Source organism: Mesoplodon densirostris, chromosome 2 (assembly GCF_025265405.1).
Source record: "Mesoplodon densirostris isolate mMesDen1 chromosome 2, mMesDen1 primary haplotype, whole genome shotgun sequence".
NCBI lineage: Eukaryota > Metazoa > Chordata > Mammalia > Artiodactyla > Ziphiidae > Mesoplodon > Mesoplodon densirostris.
The window spans coordinates 51,029,070-51,053,330 of NC_082662.1; the positions used below are offsets into that span (position 1 = coordinate 51,029,070).

General features: G+C 37.4%; 1 protein-coding gene across 3 annotated transcripts in view; it reads right to left on the minus strand.

Moving 5' to 3' along the window:
* Positions 1-449: 449 nt before the first annotated feature.
* OMA1 (OMA1 zinc metallopeptidase) overlaps positions 450-24,261 on the minus strand; it is a 110,038-nt gene continuing 86,226 nt past the window's right edge. For 2 of the 3 annotated variants that reach the window (XM_060084091.1, XM_060084087.1), the window contains exon 9: positions 6,101-7,641. In XM_060084091.1, the coding sequence (XP_059940074.1) occupies positions 7,447-7,641 (195 nt within the window). In that variant the 3' untranslated portion in view covers positions 6,101-7,446. Of the gene's footprint in view, positions 517-6,100; positions 7,642-24,261 lie in introns of those variants that run through there. The other variant, XM_060084096.1, reaches the window with a different exon arrangement.

Below are 24,261 nucleotides of genomic sequence, written 5' to 3' on the forward strand. Positions count from 1 at the left end.
CAGTTCCCTTGAGAGGAGGAGTTAGCTACTTGTGATCAGCTCAGATCAAACCTGGTGACCCCAATGACCTTGGGTAGCCATAGAGTCAAAGAGGTCTATCACTTCTGATGGAGAGAAGTCCTATGAAGACACATAAAGCAGAGCAGAGGGTGAGTGAGATATTAGAGCACACAGAACAGGCAGGATTTGTCCATCCCCTGCCGTGGAGTGTTTGTCGTAGAGCCGAGGCTTACACAACCCTGGGGCTGGGAGGGGGTGAAGTAGAAACACCCCTGTGCGCATGGGTGAGACTTTCCAAATCTTCACTATATTATAAATAAAGCTCACCCCCAAACTGTCTCAGCATTAAAATGACTCCTATAGCTTGCTTGTTTGGATTCATTTATACATCCCTCCAGTCACTCATTCTTTCAATCCTTGGACTTGAATTCACTGAGTACTTACTATGGGTCAGTTTGTGTTCCCGCGGGCGGCTGGGCCTTTGTCGTGAACACCCTGCAGTTAGCTGGATGGCTCCTGGCAAGAGACGAGTGTTGAGAGGTGAGATCATGGGAAGTTTCAGAGCTTATGGGGCACGAGAAAAGCCCTGGATGCAAGAATGAAGGGCCCTGAATACATGTTTCCCATGTTGCCCTGGCAACTGCTCTCATTTTCTGTGTGAGAGACAGCATGTGAAAGGCAGTAAAGTCTTGTGAGTCTCACAAACCCAGTTAAACTCCTGGACTATCTGTGTGACCTTGGCCCAGTTACCCAGCCCTGGGAGCCTCCATTTCCTTATACGTAGGTGGGGAGAATACCCTGTGTCCTGAGAGCTGCTGCCAGGATTAAAAGGAGGAAAAGTTGTGGCATCTTGTCCTCAGTAGTACTCAACAAATATTAGTCCCCACCCTCCCAGTCCCTCATCTGGAGAATGGGCTGGCCGTTCCAGAAAACATTGATCTTAGTTCTCTAGATTTAAGCATCAGAATGTTGAAATTGATGGAAATCAGGGACACTGATTAATTATTAATCATAATAGGATTAATAGAATAACTAGGTTAAACACACACACACATGCACACTCCTAAATTAGACTAAACCAAAACATGCTACAAATAAGCTTCCCTTTTTCTCACCCTTGGATAAGAACAGATCATCATCAATTCTGGGCTGTATCTCATCAGGCAAATGGCCATCCTTTTGGAAATGGCCTATCCTAAATAATAATCTTTTTTTTTTTTTTTTTTTTTTTTTGCGGTAGGCGGGCCTCTCACTGTTGTGGCCTCTCCTGTTGTGGAGTACAGGCTCTGGATGCGCAGGCTCAGCAGCCATGGCTCACGGGCCCAGCCGCTCCGCGGCATGTGGGTTCTTCCCGGACCGGGGCACGAACCCATGTCGCCTGCATCGGCAGGCGGACTCTCAACCACTGTGCCACCAGGGAAGCCCTAAATAATAATCTTGTCACCCAGGCTAAGACAATGCTAGAATCAACCCAGGTACAGCATTTTGGATGTTGTACAAAGCAGATACACATTATTTTACTTAAAACCCCTAATAACCCTAGGAAGCAGGCAGGGAAAATGTTATCATTCCATTTCCCCAAATTAAAAATAAGACTAGTCATGCTGCCCTTGCTTTTTCTCAAGGTATTCTAACATCAGAGGGGAATAGTTGTGGAAAAAATTAAATTCAACTTGTTTCTCCGCAAAAATAATACTTTAAAAAATCCTTAAATATGGAACAACAGAATCCTTGAGTAGACCACCCAACATCACTCACCTACAAAAATATGGTTATAATTTGATATATTGCTCAAAATTAATACATGTTAATTTTACTTTCTTTTATATTCTGGAGAGAAAAAAGCAAATCTGATTGTAAACCCATGCTGCCCAGGAAGAAGTCCCAGGCCCCTTGTGGCCTGTGAAGGTGTTATTGAAATCTGCCAGTTATGCTTAATATTTCAAAGAACCTAACTAAAAATGTTATATTTTCTCTCATATAATTAGGCCACTCAGACTAATTAAAATCACAAATCTTTCCTTTGGCTGGAATTTGGTAGCACCAGAGATCACATGATGATCAGCGGTCCTGATTGGTCTTGATGACATCATAGCAACTCTGAGACCTGGAAGCAGGACCACACTGAGACTTATGCCCCATGGCCAAGGATCTCAGCTCCTAACAGCCAGCACAGCAAGAGACCCTGGTCGTGTGTCTAGACACTCCAACCCTTCAAGACAGAGAGAACTTGTTTGCACAAGTCCATGCACGTACAGCCAGGTCATATAAAACAAGTTCTTTGTCATTAAAAAGCTAGAGTCACTGGCCTACCTTTGAAGGCTATTGGTTTTACGATGGAAGTTAGGGAGTAAGGTGCAAAGGGGAAGCACACTGATAGCGTTTTCTTTCCACGATGAAATGAGAGATATTTCTTACCAGATTAAGGAACTCTCTAGGTCTCAAATAAAAACACGTTATACAAATGCTGGAGAGGGTGCAGAAAAGGGAACTCTCCTACACTGTTGGTGGGAATGTAAGTTGGTGAAGCCACTATGGAAAGCAGTATGAAGGTTCCTCAGAAAACTAAAAATAGAATTACCATATGATCCAGCAAACCGACTCCTGGGCATACATCCAGACAAAACTCTAATTTGAAAATATACCTGCACCCCAATGTTCACAGCAGCACTATTCGCAATAGCCAAGACATGGAAACAACCTAAATGTCCATCAGCAGATGAATGGATAGAGAAGATGTGGTGTGTACACACACACACACACACACACACACAATGGAATGAAATAATGCCATTTGCAGCAACATGGATGCAACTAGAGATTATCATACTAAGTGATGTAAGTCTGAAAGAGAAAGACAAATACCATACAATGTCAATTATATGTGGAAACTAAAATATGACACAAATGAACCTATCTACGAAACAGAAACAGACTCACAGACAAAGAGAGCAGACTTGTGGTTGCCAAGAGGGAGGGGGAAGAGGGAGGGATGGACTAGGAGTTTGGGGTTAACAGATGCAAACTATTACATGTAGAAGGGATAACAACAAGGTCCTACTGTACAGCACAAGGAACTATATTCTATATCCTGAGATAAACCATAATGGCAAAGAATATAAAAAAGAATGTATATATATATATAACTGAGTCTCTGCTGTACAGCAGAAATTAACACAACATTGTAAATCAACTATACTTCAATTAAAAAAATTATAGGACAATTACCAGGAATTTTATCTCCATGTATTGGAATATACTTAAAATAGATAATTTTTACCACCTGCCGTGGAGTATTACGATGAGTGCTTTTAAGTGAGGGGAGAGAGGGTATTGCCCCACTGTTCACAGACGAGGGGTGAAGGGAAAGAAACCCTTTGCATTCCCACTTCCTTTATGAGATTTGCCAACTGAAGTAGTAAATGGATGAGGAGCACAGACTCTGGAGTCAGAAGATGAGGGTTTGAATCTCATTTCTGCTGTTACTTGCTGAGTAGTGCTGGGCACACAGTTGCTTAATATCTTTGAGCTTCGGTTTCCAGATAAAAAATGGAGGTAAAGCCTCTCTCTCCAAATAATGTGGTATTGCTGAATGAGCACAAGATTACAAATTAATGAATCTTTTCCTTCCAATCCCAGTTCAGCCATTTACTTGGAGTGCATACTTGGGTAATTTGCCTAATTACTCCAAGCTTTAGTTTTCTCCCCTGTGAGTAAATGCCACTTGTCCTTCCAATCTCATAGGTTGGTTCTGAGGATATAATTCAGGTCAGAAAAAAATACCTTGTAAATAGTAAAGCAAATGTGTCAATGCAAATCCACTATCGTTATCAATGTAAAATTTTGCTACATTGTTTTTGTTCACATTAAATATACTTTCAGACCAATCTTCAAAGGATCATCTTGTTACTTTTCTTGCTCAAAGAGGACAAAGGTAACAGGTTTTTATTCATTACTTACAGACCTCGTGGTTGCATGTCCCTCACCATGCGGTAGAGCTCTGTTTAGGTACTGTTGACTGTGCCCATCCTTGGCTCCAGCCAGTTAGGACAATCCCATCCCCTGCCACGGTGATTGCTTCTGGGATGCTCTTTAGAGGCTGCAGTTAGTGTTGAAGGCTTTGTTTCAAAAGTTGCAAGATGGGTCACTCTTTCCACCTAGATGTGAAGTAAACCTGGCAGCTGCCTACAGCCATATTGATATCATCAGGGGAGAGAAGCCAGAGCTGAGAAAAATCACAGGGAGAGAGCCATTGCTCTGATGATATCATGATCCTCTGGACCAAACTGTGTCCAAAGCTAGTGCACTTCTGGGCTTTTCTGTTAGGTGAGGCAATAACTTTTCTTGATTGAGTTTGAGTTGGTTTTTCCGTTCTTGCAAGTAAAATAATCTTAAGAAATATACTATGTAACCTTGAGCAAGTTTCATTAACCCCCTCAACATTAGTTTCTTGATCTATAATGGGGGATCCTATAATATCTATCATCTATTATTGCAACTGCAGTGAGGTGCAATAGTGCTTGAAAAATGCATAGCACAGTGCTTAGTACAAAGTAAGAATTCAATAAATTGGAGCTATTTTTATTATGTTTGGAGCTCTAGACACTGTGCTAAATGCTTTCAGTACATCATTTCCCTTAATCATCACGTCAACCTATAAGGTAGGATTTATTATCCCCATTTTGCAAATGAAGAAATGAGGGTTAGAGGGTTTAAGTGAATTGCCCATGTTACCAAGAGACAGAGATTTCACCGGGTATGATTATTTCTTTTTTAAAAAATCTTTTGACCAGATGATGTTGAGTGTACATTATCAGTAAAACGCTAATATGCCAAAAATGGTTAGGTATTAGGGACATAGCAGTAAATACACATATTTTCTTTGAGTTTAGTTTTAGACGATACAGTCTTACAACTATCTGGATTATAAGAGATTAGATTGAATTTGTGCCTTGGATTTACTAGCATCATGTTTCTTACAACTAAGCTAACCAGCCAATAACATCTAAATCTTACAGGCACGTAAAAAGCACTAAAAGTAAGTTATGCAACTAAATGCAGGACATACAGAGGTCGTTTCCATGTACAACTTAAAGCATACATACACATATTACATTCCAATTGTTATTTGATTTCTCCTAAAACCCTGAGCTGAAATGTAACATTTCTCTTACATTTATTGATTCCATGGGTTAAAAAAAATCTTTTTCATATGTACTATAAAGGTATTATCTCTATATTTTCTCTGCTCTTTCTGACATGATGTCAACTTGTATGGGGTTCTAGGAAGTCTGAACAATTAGACGTGATAATGGAAGAAAAAAAAATAGACTTAGGGTCTCCACTACACTATTTTCTTAGGAAACCTACAGGGAAATCTAATGGTGTGTTTTAATGTTTACCTGTAGGTGACATTCTCCAGATGTCTTTGCATGTCATGGAGTGCCTGTGACAGAACATCAATCACTAGGGAGAGGAAAGAACAACTGTATGGAGAACAGTTAATCTGAACCTCTGCCTTACAAGTGTTGTCTTGCGGGCAGATCAGGAAATTCCTTACAGGCAATCTATAGTAAGCCCCGAGAAACATAAATAGGCTCTGGACTTGTCTTCTTAACAACTAGGTCAATATTTTGTCTAAGAAAATGTAATTGTGTCAGGGCACACCGCAAATGAGAAGTCACAGGCTTTCACAGGCAGGGCGAGAGGTTCCACTCCTATCCTGCCTCACTCCAGGCTTTTGATGTGAAGTTAGACAGAAGGGTCTGAGAGGAGGACCCGGAAAATCGTCCTAGAGATAATATAAACGATCCTTGATTTTGTACTGAGATTTTTACCTGTATCAAAGTCATACATGAGGAAGCTAACAAACAACTGAGAATAGAGTTTGTTCTTTTTCTTTTGATAGCTTAGTTTTTAGATACCGAGAGTGTGGAAGTGGACAGATTTGTAGTCAGATCTAGCTTTGCTCTTTCTAGATGAGAGACATTTGAGTATATCATTTAACCACTCCAAGCCTAATTCTCATCATAAAATGAAAATGCAGGCATACCTTGTTTTATTGTGCTTCACTTTATTGCAATTCACAGATATCGTGTTTTTTACAAATTGAAGATTTGTGGCGATCCTGAGTCACAGTTTCCCAACAGCATTATTTTTTAAGTAAGGTATGTACATTGTTTTTTAGATATAATGCTATTGCACACTTAACAGACTACAGTATAGTATAAACATAACTTTATATGCACTGGGAAGCCAAAATATTTTTGACTCACTTGATTGTGATATTTGCTTTCTTTCAGTGGTCTGGAACCGAACCCACAGTATCTCTGAGGTATGCCTGTAATAAAACCTGCTTCACAGGGTTGTGTAATACATGGGCACAGCTCATAGTAGAAACTCAATAAAAGGTAGTTTATTTCCCTTTAATTCTAAGAAATGATTTATTTGATTTAATGCCTTATAAGAAAAATGTCTTAGAAATATAACCTCAACATCACTGGACTTCACCAGCATGGGAGTACTAATAATACATAAATACGAATATATTTTTAAAACCTATTTCCACATTTAACTAACACAGTAATTCCTGGGTATCACTAGGGATGTGTCTTGTGCGTCTCTCATCTTCATTCAGCCCTTTGTCGATGTCTGCTGCCCAGGAAGACCAACTTGGGGGCCGCGCCGCGCCCCTGCGTCTTCTGGTCCTCAGTGAGAATACAGTGGTTGTCTTCTCTGAGAACCCTAGAGATACCCAAACTAATACCGTCAAGAGGCCAAGTTGACATGACTTCCTGTTAAGACGTCAATGCAACACAAGCACACTATGTATGCAGAGATGATCCTCTCTCCCCATTTTCTCCCTTGGCCACTTGGATCACAAACAGCACTACTTGTGCCTCCCCATGAAAAAAGCTTCTTCAGCTTCTTAATCCCTCATCAGGGTCCCCTAGTCTCCCCTATCTCAAGGTCCCCTAGTCCATATAATCCCACCCTAATGCAAACCAATTTCTGCATATTTCAGACTGTCAGTTTCCCAGTTGATCATAACCACCCAGACTCTGAAATGCAGTTTAGGCTCAGCTGGAACCCTCTCGACAGTAACAATTACTGCACATTCTGATATTCTGATTTTTCATCCACTAGAGTTCTGCCCTCCAAATCAAAAGTATACAACAGAGTAAAATGTGTAATATAAATTTATTCTGTGACATTTTCCTCATTGAAGATATTTTTAAATAGATTAAAATGTATCAATATTTTATGAAAAATAAATACCTAGTATAAGAATTTAGGTAATACCTGTAATATACATGATTTGACCCTGAGTATCCTTTTTTTTTAATTTCAAACAATATTTTTTAAAAAGTAACATGAAAATGATGAGGATTACTGCATTCTTCATATATCTGGTGTCTCATAAATTTTAATTCAACTGCCAGTTCTTTACTCAACTATACACGTTAATGGTATTTGCTTCTCGTTTTGAATGGGAAGAGTATCCATTTTTGGTTTAACAGTGATATTTAGGTCTTCTTTCTTTGCTTCTTCAAGAAAATTCTTCATGCTGAGTTTGAACAGTAATCGAGGGTCTGGTCCAGAAAGTGGTGGGCAATTACAGGTCTCTCTAATTTTGAGTGCCTATAAAGAACAACACAGAATATATACACATATATAAATTAATTAAGGTGATTCCAGTAATTCCTAATATGCTCTATGTAAAACAATGAAATATAAGAATACATTCTGCACTCCCTAACACCATACACAAAAATTAGCTCAAAATGGATTAAAGACCTAAATGTAAGGCCAGACACTATCAAACTCCTAGAGGAAAACATAGGCAGAACACTCTATGACATAAATCACAGCAAGATCCTTTTGGACCCACCTCCTAGAGAAATGGAAATAAAGACAAAAATAAACACATGGGACCTAATGAAACTTCAAAGCTTTTGCACAGCAAAGGAAACCATAAACAAGACCAAAAGACAACCCTCAGAATGGGAGAAAATATTTGCAAATGAAGCAACTGACAAAGGATTAATCTCCAAAATTTATAAGCAGCTCATGCAGCTCAATAGCAAAAAAACAAACAACCCAATCCAAAAATGGGCAGAAGACCTAAATAGACATTTCTCCACAGAAGATATACAGACAGCCAACAAACACATGAAAGGATGCTCAACATCTTTACTCATTAGAGAAATGCAAATCAAAACTACAATGAGATATCATCTCACACCAGTCAGAATGGCCATCATCAAAAAATCTAGAAACAATAAATGCTGGAGAGGGTGTGGAAAAAAGGGAACACTCTTGCACTGCTGGTGGGAATGTGAATTGGTACAGCCACTATGGAGAACAGTATGGAGGTTCCTTAAAAAACTACAAATAGAACTACCATATGACCCAGCAATCCCACTACTGGGCATATACCCTGAGAAAACCATAATTCAAAAAGAGACATGTACCAAAATGTTCATAGCAGCCCTATTTACAATAGCCCGGAGATGGAAACAACCTAAGTGTCCATCATCGGATGAATGGATAAAGAAGATGTGGCACATATATACAATGGAATATTACTCAGCCATAAAAAGAAATGAAATTGAGCTATTTGTAATGAGGTGGATGGACCTAGAGTCTGTCATACAGAGTGAAGTAAGTCAGAAAGAGAAAGACAAATACTGTATGCTGACACATATATATGGAATTTAAGAAAAAAATGTCATCAAGAACATAGGGGTAAGACAGGAATAAAGACACAGACCTACTAGAGCATGGACTTGAGGATATGGGGAGGGGGAAGGGTAAGCTGTGACAAAGTGAAAGAGCGGCATGGACATATATACACTACCAAATGTAAGGTAGATAGCTAGTGGGAAGCAGCCGCATAGCACAGGGAGATCAGCTCGGTTCTTTGTGACCGCCTGGAGGGGTGGGATAGGGAGGGTGGGAGGGAGACGCAAAAGGGAGGGGATATGGGAACATATGTATATGTATAACTGATTAAATTTGTAAAAAAAAAAAAAAAAAAATACATTCTGTATTTTTGCAATAAAAGGTAACTTAATTACAACATATGAAAGAGAACCATATATAAATTCATAGTAAATAGTTATATTTACATGATTTGTTCATATAAGATATCTGCAAAAAACAACTATATTTGCAATGACTGCCCACTGTCCTGTTGGGGATAAATAAGCCTTCTTGGAAGTATCTCTATGATTTGTCAAACTCGAGCCAATCCTGAGAACATTATTCAGATTAGAGAATATCTGAAGACGCAGAGAGATGTTTTTCAAGAGAAAGAAAACAACAGAAAACAGATGTGAACATACTGAAAGAAGATATACATGACTGGGGTGGAAATGATGCTAATAACCTAGAAAAGTAAGCAAATCAAAATCATGACAACTTTTAACTCCAGGAAAAATAAAATGATGCAGGGAAAAGAAAAGTTAGCACAGTATACGACATGGCTCAGCTGTGATTAGTGTTTACAGTTTTTAAAAACTGCATATTTATCTAACCAAAATCACAACTTAACCATACTGGGAACAGGGAGAGCTAGATACATCTGTGTGCATGCACAGGGTGTGACAGTGGTAAGGGAGAACTTAATTCTCATCCTCTATGGAGGAAAAGAAATAGATAATACCTAAAACCAAAAAGTTAGGAAGTAGCGATATAAGCACGTTATACAGATAAGGTGGGAAATACCAAAAGAATCATTTAATAGAGTTGCAAATGGTTACCCTTGAAACTGAAGGCAGGATAGGGAGACTGCTGCTTTAAGTACTAGCCTTAGAGAACTATGTGCTTCTTCAAAGCGGGTACATGAATGACTTTAAGACATGAAAACTAAAATAGCAATTTTTTAAGGGAAAAAAGTCTTAATACCTAAGGGGTTTTAAAAGAAAGATGTTTAAGGGGAAAAGCTAGTTTAGGTTTTTACTACTTCTAAATGTTTGATTGATGCATGTTAAAGGAAGAAAAGCAGGGGAGGGGAGAGTCAGTGCTTGGGGAGTAGGAAAGTTTCAAAAATATAAGTTCTCACTGATAAAATAATGACTTGGAGCAGTGGGGAGAAGACCTAAAGGACAAGGACCTGAGGGAAGAGGTCGCATGGGTACCTAGAAGAAGAGAATTCCAAGAAGCAGCAGTGAGTGCCAGAACCTGAGAAGGGAGCATGGCTGGAGTGCTGCGGAGGAAGCCAGGGCAGCTGCAGCAGAGGCGGGAAGGAGGCAGGAGCAGACTGCGGGATCTCACAGGTCACACTACGGATTTTAGGTTTTCCTCTGAGTGGGCCTGCTCCTGATATTTGTGGGGTCCATGGCAAGAATGCAAATGGAGGCTCAGATACCATATATTTAAACATCTAAAATGACTACATAAAAAAATGTTCTATTCTACTTAGAGGAACAGACAATCAAAATGACTCTGACGGGGATGTTCCTGGTGATCCAGTGGTTGAGAATCCGTGTTCCAATGCAGGGGACGCGGGTTCGATCCCTGGTTGGGGAACTAAGATCCCACATGCCGCGGAGGCAACTAAGCCCGCACACTGCAACTACAGAGCCCACGCCCCACCTAGAGAGAAGCCCGCATGCCACAACAAAAGATCCCGTGTGCTGCAACTAAGACTCAATGCAGCCAGAAATAAATAAATTAATATTAAAAAAAAGTAGCTGTACCTTTTTTAAAAAAATGACTCTGACAGCCAAGTACAAAATTAGAATTCTTTAATTTCACGTGTAAGGTTGCAGGGAGCCTACCCTAGCTGCTGCCACTAGCCTGCTGCCCACTCCCTTCTCCTCCCACCCCTGTCCTACCTGGCACAGTGAGGGAACTTGTGTGCGCACGTCCAAAGGAAGAGGTCCATGCAGGCCCTGAAAGTGGGCTCCAAAGTGTTTGGGCAAGGAATTCCACTATCCCAAATACCAGAGTGCCATGTGGTGAGGGCACAGGCTCTTAAAAGGGACTACTCCCTTAGCTCCCATGGGAGAGGGGGGCATGCAACCAGCGGCAAGCCAGAAAAGGGTCTTTTTAAATGGTCGAGGCCAGGGCAAGAGCTTGGGTCTAGGAGACCTTTGACCCTGAATGAGGCTATAAGTTACCAAAATAAACTGAAGAGGAAAAAGCATTAAAGTGAAATTCTTCGGTGATAGGGGCCTTGTCTGAAGTTTCTTTGTATCTCACAATACAGTAGATTGAATATGTATTGAGTGTTAAATAAATGTTTGCTAAAGTAAATTGAACTGAAAAAAGGAAGAAAATGTTTCCCAACTATAGCACTAAAGTAAAAAGAAATTCAGACCCTCAGCTAAATGGTGACCTACTGTCCAAACAAGGATACCTTTGGGAGTGAAAGGAAATGCTATTAAAGTAAGATTTACACTGAGACATCACGCATAAACTGAGACTGTCCTGTCAAAACTGGGACGTACAGTCTACTCTTGCTTTAACTCCTCTACAACCATGTTGATGTTCTTTTCCAAGTGAGAAGCCAACCTGTCACGGCTGCTACATCACATGCCTAAGACCTTCACTGGTATCAGTAAAGGGCCAAGTGTGGAGTTCGGCAGGTAGTAGCTGGCACAGCTGAATTTAGCAATGAGAGATGCAAAGCAGCAAACAAAGAGAAGAGAGTGCCATATCCTACAATCTTTTATATTCAGTAAAAGCTCTTCTCTTTCCCTTAAATTATTTTATTCAGGACTTTTACATTCAACAAATATTTAGAACATCACACTGAGTAAGGTGCTAGGTACACACTGATTAGAACGAATAGTCATGATCCCTGCCCTCATGCAATTTACTTTGCGTTTCCCCACGACTGGGCATTTGAATTGCTTCCATAGTTTTGTTTTATGTGGCTTTTATAAATTACCCTGCTATGAAAACCTTTGTTTAAAAAAGAGATGTTAGGGCCTCCCTGATGGCGCAAGTGGTTGAGAGTCCGCCTGCCGATGCAGGGGATACGGGTTCGTGCCCCGGTCTGGGAGGATCCCATATGCCGCGGAGCGGCTGGGCCCGTGAGCCATGGCCGCTGAGCCTGCGCGTCCGGAGCCTGCGCGTCCGGAGCCTGTGCTCCGCGACGGGGGAGGCCACAACAGTGAGAGGCCCGCATACCGCAAAAAAAATAAAAATAAAAAAGAGATGTTATTTTTTAACCTCCATTTGGGTTTACTTGAGGGAGACCCCCTAAAATAGAATGATCTAATCAAAGAGTAAGAATAGAGTATAATTTTTGTTATATAGGACCAGACTGCTTTCACCAGAAAGGCTTTACCAACTTACAATGTCATCCGCGTACATACATAGCTGAGTTATTCATAATCAACAGAACATAAAATTTTATGATTTCTATCCAGATAACCACATAATTTCAAACCTCAGAATCCTTAGAAATCATCAGTTAAATTTTACAGAGAAGAAAATTGAGCCCTAAAGAGGTTAAGTGACTGGCAGGAAACAAAAAACTGCTTAGTGTTTGTTTATTCACTTGTAATTGCCAAAATTGGAAGCAACCAGGATGTCCTTTAGTAGGTTACTGCATAACCTGTGATGCAAGCAGACAATGAAATATTATTCAGCACTAATAAGAAATAGTGCTGGCTACTTTTATGGCTTTTATCAAGCCATAAAAAGACATGGAAGAACCTTAAATGTATGTTTTTAAGTGAAAAAAAAAAAGGCTATCTGCAAAGGCTACATAGTCTATGACCCTAGTTACATACATGACATTCTGGAAAAGGCAAAACTACAGAGACACTAAAAAGATCCATGGTTGTCAGAGGCTGGGGTGAAGACAGGGAGGAACAGGCAGAGCAGAGTTCATCTTTAGGGCAATGAAACTACTCTATGTGGTACTATAATGATAAACACATGTCATTATACATTTGTCAAAACCCATCGAATGTACACCACTAAGAGTGAACCCTAATGTAAACTATGGACTTTGGGTCATAATAATGGGGCAATGCAGGTTCAACTACTGTAACAAATGTAGCACTCTGGTACAGGATTTTGATAGTGGGGGGAGCCTGTTTCCATATGGAAGCAAGAGGTAGATGGGAAATCTCTACCTTCCACCCAATTTTGCTATGAATCTAAAATTGCTCTTAAAAATAAAGTCTGTTTTTTAAAAAGCTGGTATGGAAGTACTGATAAAAAGGCTTAGAAAAAAGGGATTAGAACACACTTTTGTTGTTTTTAATACTTTTGCATTACATGTACTAATGTGGTTTTTTAGTTTTTGTTTTTTGTTTTTGCACCACATTATATGTTTCTTGAGTAAATCTTTTACTGAATAAAATGCACTTTGGAGATGTCTGAGCTACATTTCCTTAATTGCTAGAAAAACTATACATACTTTATAAAGGTTTTCTGTTACTATTTGTTCATCTGTGAACTGTTTTTCTCCTCTACCTATCAAGCAGAATCCTGTTACAGACCATACATATTTCCATCAAATCTTCATCTGTTTTGCATAGTAAGATTTTATTGCATATGTTGGTAAAATATTCTTTTTTCACTTTCGTTTCCACATTAATTTTATTACATTTTGCCGTGTCAACATTTTTTATTTTTTATAAATTCAAATCTTAGTAAATATGCCTTCATCTCTTTTAAAGTAAGCAATGTTTTCCCACTCTACAGCTAGAATATGCCTTTCTATTTCCTTTGTTTTCTGTGTTTAACTTCATGCACTGTACATAATAGGTACTTAATAAATGCATGCTGAATTTTAAACACTTATAGAACACAAGCTATGAATAAATGGTTATGATAAATGTCATAAGAAAAACACTCTTAAGAGTTTACAGTCTAAGAGAAAATAGGAACACACTCTCATAATAAGAATATACAGTTCTAAGAATCCCATGGAAGATCTGGAGTTAAATATGGGATTAGCCAGCCTAAAGATTCCAACTAGGAGTAAAAGGAACTAACATTTACTGTTCATTTTCTATGTACCTTGCACTGTGCCAGGTATTTTACCTGTTATCTAAATTGGTATTATGATATGAACCACTTTTGAAATCTTGGGTTCAGTGTTGAATACTTATCATTAAAGTATCTTATAAGGGAGGAAGGGAGGGAGGGAAGGAGGCAGGACCTTACCCCACAAACATACAAGTACATACATAAAACATCCAGGACTTATTGCTATCCTAATATTACAGATGACGAAAGCTGAATGTTAGATTAGGTAGCTACCTCAAAGTTAGGTGAGTGGGTCAGATTAAAACCCCAAACTCCTTAGACCACTGCTATTTTTTCATTACTTCCTATAAACATCCTTTTTTCCATCATGGACTATTAATCTGTTGCATGCTAAACTTCTGAGAGAATGTAACTGTTATTCAACTGCATTGCCCAATTTTTCTATTTTTAACACAATATTTTATTACTTACCTTTCCTATTATTACCATCATGCAATAATTTAACGAATATTCGCTAAGTATCTCAGAAATGGTCTCAGGCACTACGGATATAGCAGTGAAAAGGGGCCTTACATTCTGGGGGAGGAGATAGATAATAAGTAAACAACAGAACTTTAGTTAAGTACACAAAGAAATTAAACAGTAAACTGCATTACAGAATGACTGCATGGAAGAGAGGCTATTGGAGATTGGGGGATGAGAAAAAGCCTCCCTAGGCACATAACGTTTGTGTAAAGAGCTGAGGGAAGAATGTTCCAGGCTGAGAAATCAGCAAGTAGAGGGGTTGTAAGGAGGAAAGAGGCTTCACGTGAAATAGCTGGAATCAAGGAAAACCTGGGGAGAGTGGCACATGAAAAAGCTGGAGAGGCAGGCAGTGTCCAAATCACATGATTTAAAGACCAAGTAAGGAGTTTGGATTTTTATTCAAAGTTAAATGAGAAGCCACTGAAAGCATGGAAATGACATTAAAAAGAGCATTCTGGCTACTGTATTGAAAATACATTGTTAGGGATTGAGGTGAAAAGTGGAAGAAGAAGATTAAAATAGGAGATGACTGCAGTTAACCTAGGGAAGAGATGATGGTGACTTTTACTAGGGCAGTAGCAATGCTGATGGAAAAGGGAATACATCCCTAATGCCTTGTGGAGGCAGTCAACAAAATTTTCTAGTTGTCAAGATACAGAGAGGAAGGGAAGAGAGAAATTAAAGATGAGTCCTAAATTTCCTCCTCTGTGTTAATAGCTTCTCTTTTATTATGCTACCCATGCATCTGAGGATAATTTACTTGCTCACTGTAAATCATTATTGTTAAGCAGTATTGTATCGTTGGCTGGTTAATGACACCAGTCCATAAATTCTTTTAAAGGTGTTGTTCTTATCAAATTGTCAAAACAAAATCCTTTTACTCACAAAATGATTAACATTTTGCTCATCAAATAATTAACAATGCCCCTTTTATTTTGAAGCTAGAATTAATTATTCACCAAATATTTGTTCTTTGAACTTAAAAAAAAATTCTCCAAAGTTAATCCCCATCAGGGCTAGGTGTCCTTTTCTCTACTTATTTGTTATGATTCTTTGGGTTTCTAATACAGTTGTTTTTATTTATTTGATTTAATTACACCTTACCACTTTCCTCAAAATTTAATTTGAGGAGGTTCATTCTAGTTATAATTTCTACTTCTAGCTGCATCCACTTTGGCAATACTCACAAACACACACACACTCATGCATGCATACACTTTATTTCTGATTTTGACCTGGCCCATTAACTAATATCCAACTAAAAATAACATTCTTTGAAATATTTTTGGTTCTCCTGTATGTTAATTATTGTAGCTCCTCTCCTGATCATATTTACATTTCATTCTTTGTCTAACTAACCAATGATTCTCACTTTGACTAAATTTTCCAAAGAAACAACTATTGTAATTTTGCTTATTTCTGCTTAATTTTATTAATGGTATTTTCCCTATCTGGGGCACATTACTCTATTTCTTTGCTCTTCTTCTGTCTTATTAATATAGACATTTAAATTGATAAAATTTCCTTTACACATCAGTTTGACAGCAACTGATGAAAACATAACTATATCACTGCTCTTATTGTTTATGGATTTCTCTCTTGCCTTATACACAATTTTATTTTAACTTTCACCTATCTTTTAATTTTTGTTATGCTAATTTTAATGTACTGTGTTCTGACAATTTGAAGCCTAACATTTTTTATATTACATACACATATTTTTTGTCCAAAAAAGTTGTATGACCAATATTGCTATAAAAGATTTATGCACATTTAAGAAGAAAATATACATCTATTTCCAAGCATTTAGTCTCTAATGTCGGTTAAATCTTATTTTTGTCCTATTCAACTCATTTCTTTGTTAATTCCTTTACATGATCTGTGGTTTTCTAAGAACAGCAGGGTGCAAGCTATAATCACAATCATATATAAACAAACTAAACTATATATTTTATCTAATTCTCGATCGTCAGTGGATTCTGTAAAGAGCACTACTGCTACTGAGCACTTCACTGACATATTGTTTTATGTGTTTCATTTATTAAGGGATCTTCCACCTTAAAAGAAAGAAAAGTTGGTTTGGCTAGATACCATAGCAAAGTGTATTAGTTCCACTGGTTTCTGTTTGGTTGATCTTGTTTCTTTCCCCCTTAAACTCTTACAGTTCTCCAAAGTCTGAAAAGTAAGATCCAAAGTCATTCTTACTATTGTTTTTAAATTTTCTCTTTATACCTTGGCATCTTTAAGAGCCTATCTTTGCAATGACGATTAAACACTTGATAAATTTAACTACCTAGGGATGTTCATATCAGGCTTCTCATGCATGATGCTCTGGGATTCTTCTAAAAACCTATTTTGAGAAATGTTATCTAAATCAAAAAATGGATATAGAAACCAAAGTCAAAGAAATAAAGACATGAATGAATCCTTACCACTGTTACATGCAGTTTGGATTTCCTTGTGTCTTCAATATGCTTCCATTGTTTAGATACTTTTTAGCTTTGGATGTTTTAATTTGGTTGTGCTATGTTCCTCTATCTCCAAGCATCAATGAGTCTTTGCTCTGAAGCATCAATTCTTCTCTTTACAACCTCCAATGAAAGTTTTACAAGGTTCTCTGCTGTATTTGCAAGTTTAGCAATTTTTTGAAATGGATGTATCTTACATTTGTGAAGTCATTCTTCTTCTGTCACTTTCAATGTAGTTAAATCAGTCTTATCATGCCAGCTTCACGTGGTGCTGCTTCTGTAGTTTTCATCACCTAGGCTGTCCTCTCCAATGAAGTAACATTTTTAAATTAGACTGAGATTTGAGATTTGGTTTTGTTTTTAAGATTTTTCTACTCTTTGAAGCTTATCTTATTGGGGGAAAATGGGCATTTCAGGGGCTTTGTTTTTTGGTCGTTATTGTTGGATTTAGTTTAGACGAGGGTCTTTGTGGTGGTATTAGTTAAGGACACTCAGACACTACTTAGTCTTTTAAATACAACTACCTATGATCAACTTTCCTTTCTTGCCAGCTCTTATGCACTCATCATCATTCTGATTTTTTTAAAAAATCTGTCTTACCTACATCTTAAATCTATTGAGTAGGAGAAAAATATGGCTGCAACATCTTTTATTCCGTTAGAGTTGACTTGGCTGGTCTGAGTTCTTCTTCACTGTTCTATATAGATTCCTCCTGAAGACACACATTTAGCTAAGCCTTTAGAGACAGAGGAGGATGATATTTCCTTAATCAGAAACACTTCTCAGTTTGCTAAAGAACTGGATCTTTTGCAGAGTGCCAAATCACCACTCCACAATCACTTGCTGGTCATAAGGGGGAAAACCACATTTCCAAAGGAGGCGTTAAGGCCATCACCATCCAACCCCCCAGTCAAATGTGACATCACTAAACAGGGAGCAGCCAGATTAAGAGAATCCTGATGCGAAGCAATATGAAGCACAGCTGCACAACCTATAAAATATTCTTGCCAAAAATGTAACTTTCATTTATAGGTATACAGAGAAACAAGTTGGTCAAAATCACAAAGAAGCAATCAGATAAATCTAGAATGTGGGACTAGATTTATTCAACACGTCAACATGTTTAAAAACAAACAAAACAGAGGGGAGGGGCACTGTTCTAAAGTCAGACTTAAGGGACATAGCAACCAGATGCAGTATATGGATACTGATGGATTATGATTTGAACAAAACAATCAGAAAACTATAGTTTGAGACAGAGAAATTTGAATATGCACAGGATACTTAATTTTGTTGAGGAGAATTACTTGATTTTCTTGGCTATGATAATGATATGATTATGAAAGAAAATGATACTACTTTCTAAAATACATACTGAAGTAATTAGGAGGGAAAGCCCTCATGTCTAGGATTTGCATTAAAATACTTCTGGGCAAAGAAATAAGAGAAGAGGCAGATGAAGCAAGTGTATAAAAAGGTTGATACTACTGAATGTAAGTGAAAAACAGGGGTTTATTAAATTATTCAAATTATTCTCTATCTTTACATACGTTTTTAAATTTTTATTATCAATCGGTAAACTAAAACATTTTTCTTTAGAACAAAGCTCCTCCCTCTGTAGTTTCCCTTTTCCTCTGTCATTTTTGCATTTCTATAACTTCATTCTTGATGTTACATCTACATCTTTAGTTCTAAATGGCTCAAGAGAGGTTTAAATGTTTCTTCTGAAAAATGAAAGCAGTCTCTTTACACCCTCTCAATCTCCAGCTCTTTCCCTTGATTTCTGAAGGTTAAGCATATACTTTTCAAAAGATCTGAAATTTTAGCATCAATAGTCTCAATGCAAAAACTCACTAGAAACAAATTTAACAGAAAATAATGAGAATAGTAGGTTATCACTTTAAGAGACAGAAAATACAAGGATAATGTCTATGTGGCTACTTAAAAATAACAAAACAAAACTTCTGTTTATATATTAGTCTGACAGGATGATTTGATTTGGTATCAACTTGAAAGGCTAATGGAAGACAACAGGAAATAAAAACAGAGAAAACTGTGAAAGAATTTGAAATGGGCATTAAAAGGTCATTTGGTATCCTGTCAAATGCATCCTTTGGTATTATACTAGCCTTTCATGGCTTTAGAGAGATTTTACCACTCTGTAAGTTGTAGAAAACTTAAAACAATGTAAATGATACATGTCCACAGAAAAGGAAATGAACTATGTCTGGTGAAATGTAACTGATTATTGCCTTATGAATGCAGCAGTTTTGCACCTACTTGTACAATCATCTGAACTAGTTGTAAGATATTACTGGCTCCCTCATTAATAATAAGTTAAATAAAATCTCAGATGTGGTTCATTTTATATTTGTGTATGTCATGATTTTACCTTTAAATTTATTTTTTCTCCTCTAACTCATTTCCTTTCATAAACTGCAATGGAAATTGGAGTCTGACTAATTTTTTAAGTGGTCTAATTAAGTATAAATAACTAAAACTTTGAATAGATATAAAAAATTAAAAATTAAGGCCACCTTGACACAGGTCAATTATCCTCTGGAATGATAAAATAATATGGAAAAGTTTTCAAATAAAATTTTATGATCAACCACTCCTAACATATGAGAATCAGGTATTAAGAAATGGCTGTATTTATTCCCAGTAACAATAGAAATATTTATAAAACAACTGCTGGTACATATCAGGATTCTTCTAGGTACTATATATCAAGTAAGACAGCAATTATTTATGCATAAAAATATAAACTATAATAATTAAGCTCAAAAAAGGAAAAAAGACAGGAAAAAAAATTAAAGCCAAAGAAGCCTCATAATTAGATTAAAAGCTTCCTTTGAAAATAGAAACCAAGACATTTCAAGGAAAAAAAATCACCTCAATTTTTAAACATATTTTTCTAAAAATATCATTACTTTTCTCCTCTTTCCCTATAAAAGCAAGTTTTTTCTAATAGTCCATTCATTTCAGCCTCAAGTAGATACACATCACATGCACCATAATATTTTTTTAAGGTTTTAGACAATGTTACTGTCAGGCTTCCTGGCTTTATATGATTCAGAGGCCAATTCAATTACAGTAGCTGCTATGATATTTGCCTTTTCCTCAACACTCTTCTTGTCAGACAAAATGAAATTCCGCAAGGTGAACAGTGTAAGTTTGTGTACATTGGCCAACAACAACATTTCACTTCAATGTTAAACACACTCGTATTTTCTACTTATGAGATGTATAATATTAATGATTTATGCATTTACTTTGTCCAATTATAAATGTGTAAGAATGATTTACACATGAGTTAAAATCCCCAGCTTCCTGAAAGTTTAAAGAATTTGAAATAAAATGAGATTAAAATGAATTCATTTGTAGTCTGCCACTGATTCTCGTGTCTAAATATTAAATGTAGTAACTTTGAAACTCAAGATTTAAAAAACAGTCTACAAATAAAGCTGACATTGAAAGTTCTAAGAACGTTAAAAAATAAATCCTATTCAAAATTATGATTACAATAACATAACCCAAGACAACTAGTAAGTCAAATTAATCATTTTTCCTACATATTCTATTATTCTCCATCCCCTTCCTCCTCACCAAGGAAAGGATGGCATAGAGTTGGTGAGAGAAGAAATAATACAAAATTCAGTATAAATGCTTTCAGTTGTAAGATAAATCTTTCAAGTAAATTTCTACCCTGGGTTATCATACAGTTTCTCTTATTCACACCTATTCATATTGTATAATGATACTTACAGAAGGAAAATTAAATAAGGTCTTTCGAGGACAACGTATGGTATATATATATATATACATTTAAAATCTGAACATTGTAACTATAATTTCAAAACTGTCATACTATTAAACATCAACAGGTTGATATAACATCTGTTCTTCAGTTTTTCTCCCAAGTTGTTATGGTAACCGAATATGTGGAACATGTGTTTCCTAAATTTAACTGATTATTTCAAGTAAATAAAATTATAACATATCATATTATTAACTACAAATAATATTATTACTATAACCCTATATTTATCCTTTTTAAATGCTAGTGGATCACAGGATTATATTTAACTAAGCATTTACACATGCTTTATCTCAGAATTCACATTTTTTTTAAAAAAGGACATTTATTTTTCTAATTTGTGGGCGTTTTCTTGATTTAGAAACAAAACAGGAAAGGAACTAGACTATTTTCTGAACAATATACTATACTAAAATATTCCAAAATTATATGATTGTACTGCTTTGTAGGAGCCGTAGATCACATTCTTTTCAAACATAATTCAGATCCTGTTACTCCTCTAGTCCTCAGCTCAAAACCCTCCAGTGGTGTTCCATCTCTGACAAAAGCCACCCTTTTTTTTTTTTTTCCTTTGCAGGGCTGTAGAGCCTGCACTCTCCACCTTCCCTTGCTTACCCCATCCAATTACACTGATTTCCTTGCTGGTCCTCAAATACCAGGCTCACTACTGCCTCAGGGACTTGTACTTACTATTCCCTCTGCCTGCAAGGTTCTTCCTCCTAGGAAGCTACATGGCTCACTCTTTCACTTATTTCAAGTCTTCATTCAAATACCATCTTCCCAGAGAAACCTCCTCTGACCCAACCCGATTTCTTTTTTTCTTTTTTTTAACATCTTTATTGGAGTATAATTTGCTTTACAATGGTGTATTAGTTTCTGCTGTATAACAAAGTGAATCAGCTATGCCTATACATATATCCCCATATCTCCTCCCTCTGCATCTCCCTCCCACCCTCCCTATCCTACCCCTCTAGGTGGTCACAAAGCACCGAGCTGATCTCCCTGTGCCATGCAGCTGCTTCCCACTAGCTATCTACTTTACATTTGGTAGTGTATTATATGTCCCTGTCACTCTCTCACTTCATCCCAGCTTACCCTTCCCACTCCCCATGTCCTCAAGTCCATTCTCTATGTCTGCGTTTTTTTTCTGGGTTTTTTTTGTTTTTTTAAACATCTTTATTGCAGTATAATTGCTTTACAATGGTTTGTTAGTTTCTGCTTTATAACGAAGTGAATCAGTTATATATATACATATGTTCCCATATCTCTTCCCCCTTGCATCTCCCTCCCTCCCACCCTCCCTATCCCACCCTTCTAGGTGGTCACGAAGCACCGAACTGAAAAAAGAAAAAAGGTCATAGAGAACCTAGGGGTAAGACGGGAATAAAGACATGTCTGCGTGTTTATTCCTGTCCTGCTCCTATGTTCTTCAGAACTTTTTTTTTTTAGATTCCATATATATGTGTTACCATATGGTATTTGTTTTTCTCCTTCTGACTTACTTCACTCTGTATGACAGACTCTAGGTCCATCCACCTCCCTACAAATAACACAATTTTGTTTCTTTTTATGGCTGAGTAATATTCCACTGCATATATGTGCCACATCTTCTTTATCCATTCATCTGTCGATGGACACCTAGGTTGCTTCCATGTCCTGGCTATTGTAAATAGATCTGCAATGAACATTGCGGTACATGACTCTTTTTGAATTATGGTTTTCTCAGGGTATATGCCCAGTAGTGGGATTGCTGGGTCGTATGGTAGTTCTATTTTTAGTTTTTTAAGGAACCTCCATACTGTTCTCCATAGTGGCTGTATCAATTTACATTCCTACCAACAGTGCAAGAGGATTCCGTTTTCTCCACACCCTCTCCAGCATTTATTGTTCGTAGATTTTTTGATGATGGCCATTCTGACCGGTGTGAGGTGATATCTCATTGTAGTTTTGATTTGCATTTCTCTAATGATTAGTGATGTTGAGCATCCTTTCATGTGTTTCTTGGCAATCTGTATACCTTTCATGTGTTTGTTGGCAATCTGTGTATCTTCCTTGGAGAAATGTCTAGTTAGGTCCTCTGCCCATTTTTGGATTGGGTTGTTTGTTTTTTGGATATTGAGCTGCATGAGCTGCTTGTATATTTTGGAGATTAATCCTTTGTCAGTTGCTTCATTTGCAAATATTTTCTCCCATTCTGAGGGTTGCCTTTTTGTCCTGTTTATGGTTTCCTTTGCTGTGCAAAAGCTTTTAAGTTTCATTAGGTCCCATTTGTTTATTTTTGTTTTTATTTCTATTTCTCTAGGAGGTGGGTCAAAAAGGATCTTGCTGTGATTCATGTCACAGAGTGTTCTACCTATGTTTTCCTCTAAGAGTTCTATAGTGTCTAGCCTTACATTTAGGTCTTTAATCCATTTTGAGTTTATTCTTGTGTAAGGTGTTAGGGAGTGTCCTAATTTCATTCTTTTACATGTTGCTGTCCAGTTTTCCCAGCAGCACTCATTGAAGAGGCTGTCTTTTCTCCACTGTGTATTCTTGCTTCCTTTATCAAAGATAAGGTGACCATAGGTGCATGGGTTTATCTCTGGGCTTTCTATCCTGTTCCATTGATCTATATTTCTGTTTTTGTGCTAGTATCATTCTGTCTTGATCACTGTAGCTCTGTAGTATAGTCTGAAGTCAGGGAGCCTGATACCTCCAGCTCTGTTTTTCCCAACCCCATTTCAAACAGGTATTCCAGCACCATGACCACCTCTGCTCACACATTACCTATCTTCTACGGAATGTACTGTGTCCTCCCCAAATTCATATGTTGAAGCTCTAATTCCCAGTGTGATAGTATTTAGAGATGGGGCCTTTGGGAGGTAATGTTTAGATGAGGTCATAAGGGTGTGGCCCCCAGGATGGAATAGTGGCCCTTATAAAAAGAAAAGACACTAGTGCAATCACTGTCGCCACCAAGTGGGACATAGGGAGAAGGCAGCTAGCTGTCTGAAAGCCATGAAGAGAGACCTCACCAGAAACCAAACTGGCCATAACCTTAATATTGGACTTCCAGCCCTCAGAATTGAGAAAAAGTGAATTTCTGTTGCTTAAGCCAGAATCCTGACCTTGTACTTCTAGCCTTCAAGCCTGTGAAGAAATGAATTTCTGTTGCTTAAGCTACCCAATCTATGGTATTTTGTTATGGCAGCCCAAGATAATACACTACTCCTCCTCCTTTATCTTCCTCCCTAACACTTATTACTGACTAACATACAATATATTGGTGATTTATTCTGTACAGTACTAGTTTATTCTATTCATTGTCTGTCACCCTTTACTACAGAATAAGCTTCCTGAAGGCAGGGTGTTTTGTCTATTTTGTCACTGAACCTACAATTCCTACAATCTGGCACATAACAAGTAATCAATAAATATTTGTTGAATGAATAAAATACAGATTTAAAACATTTCAAATGTTGATATGGTACGGTAAGAAATAATACATTT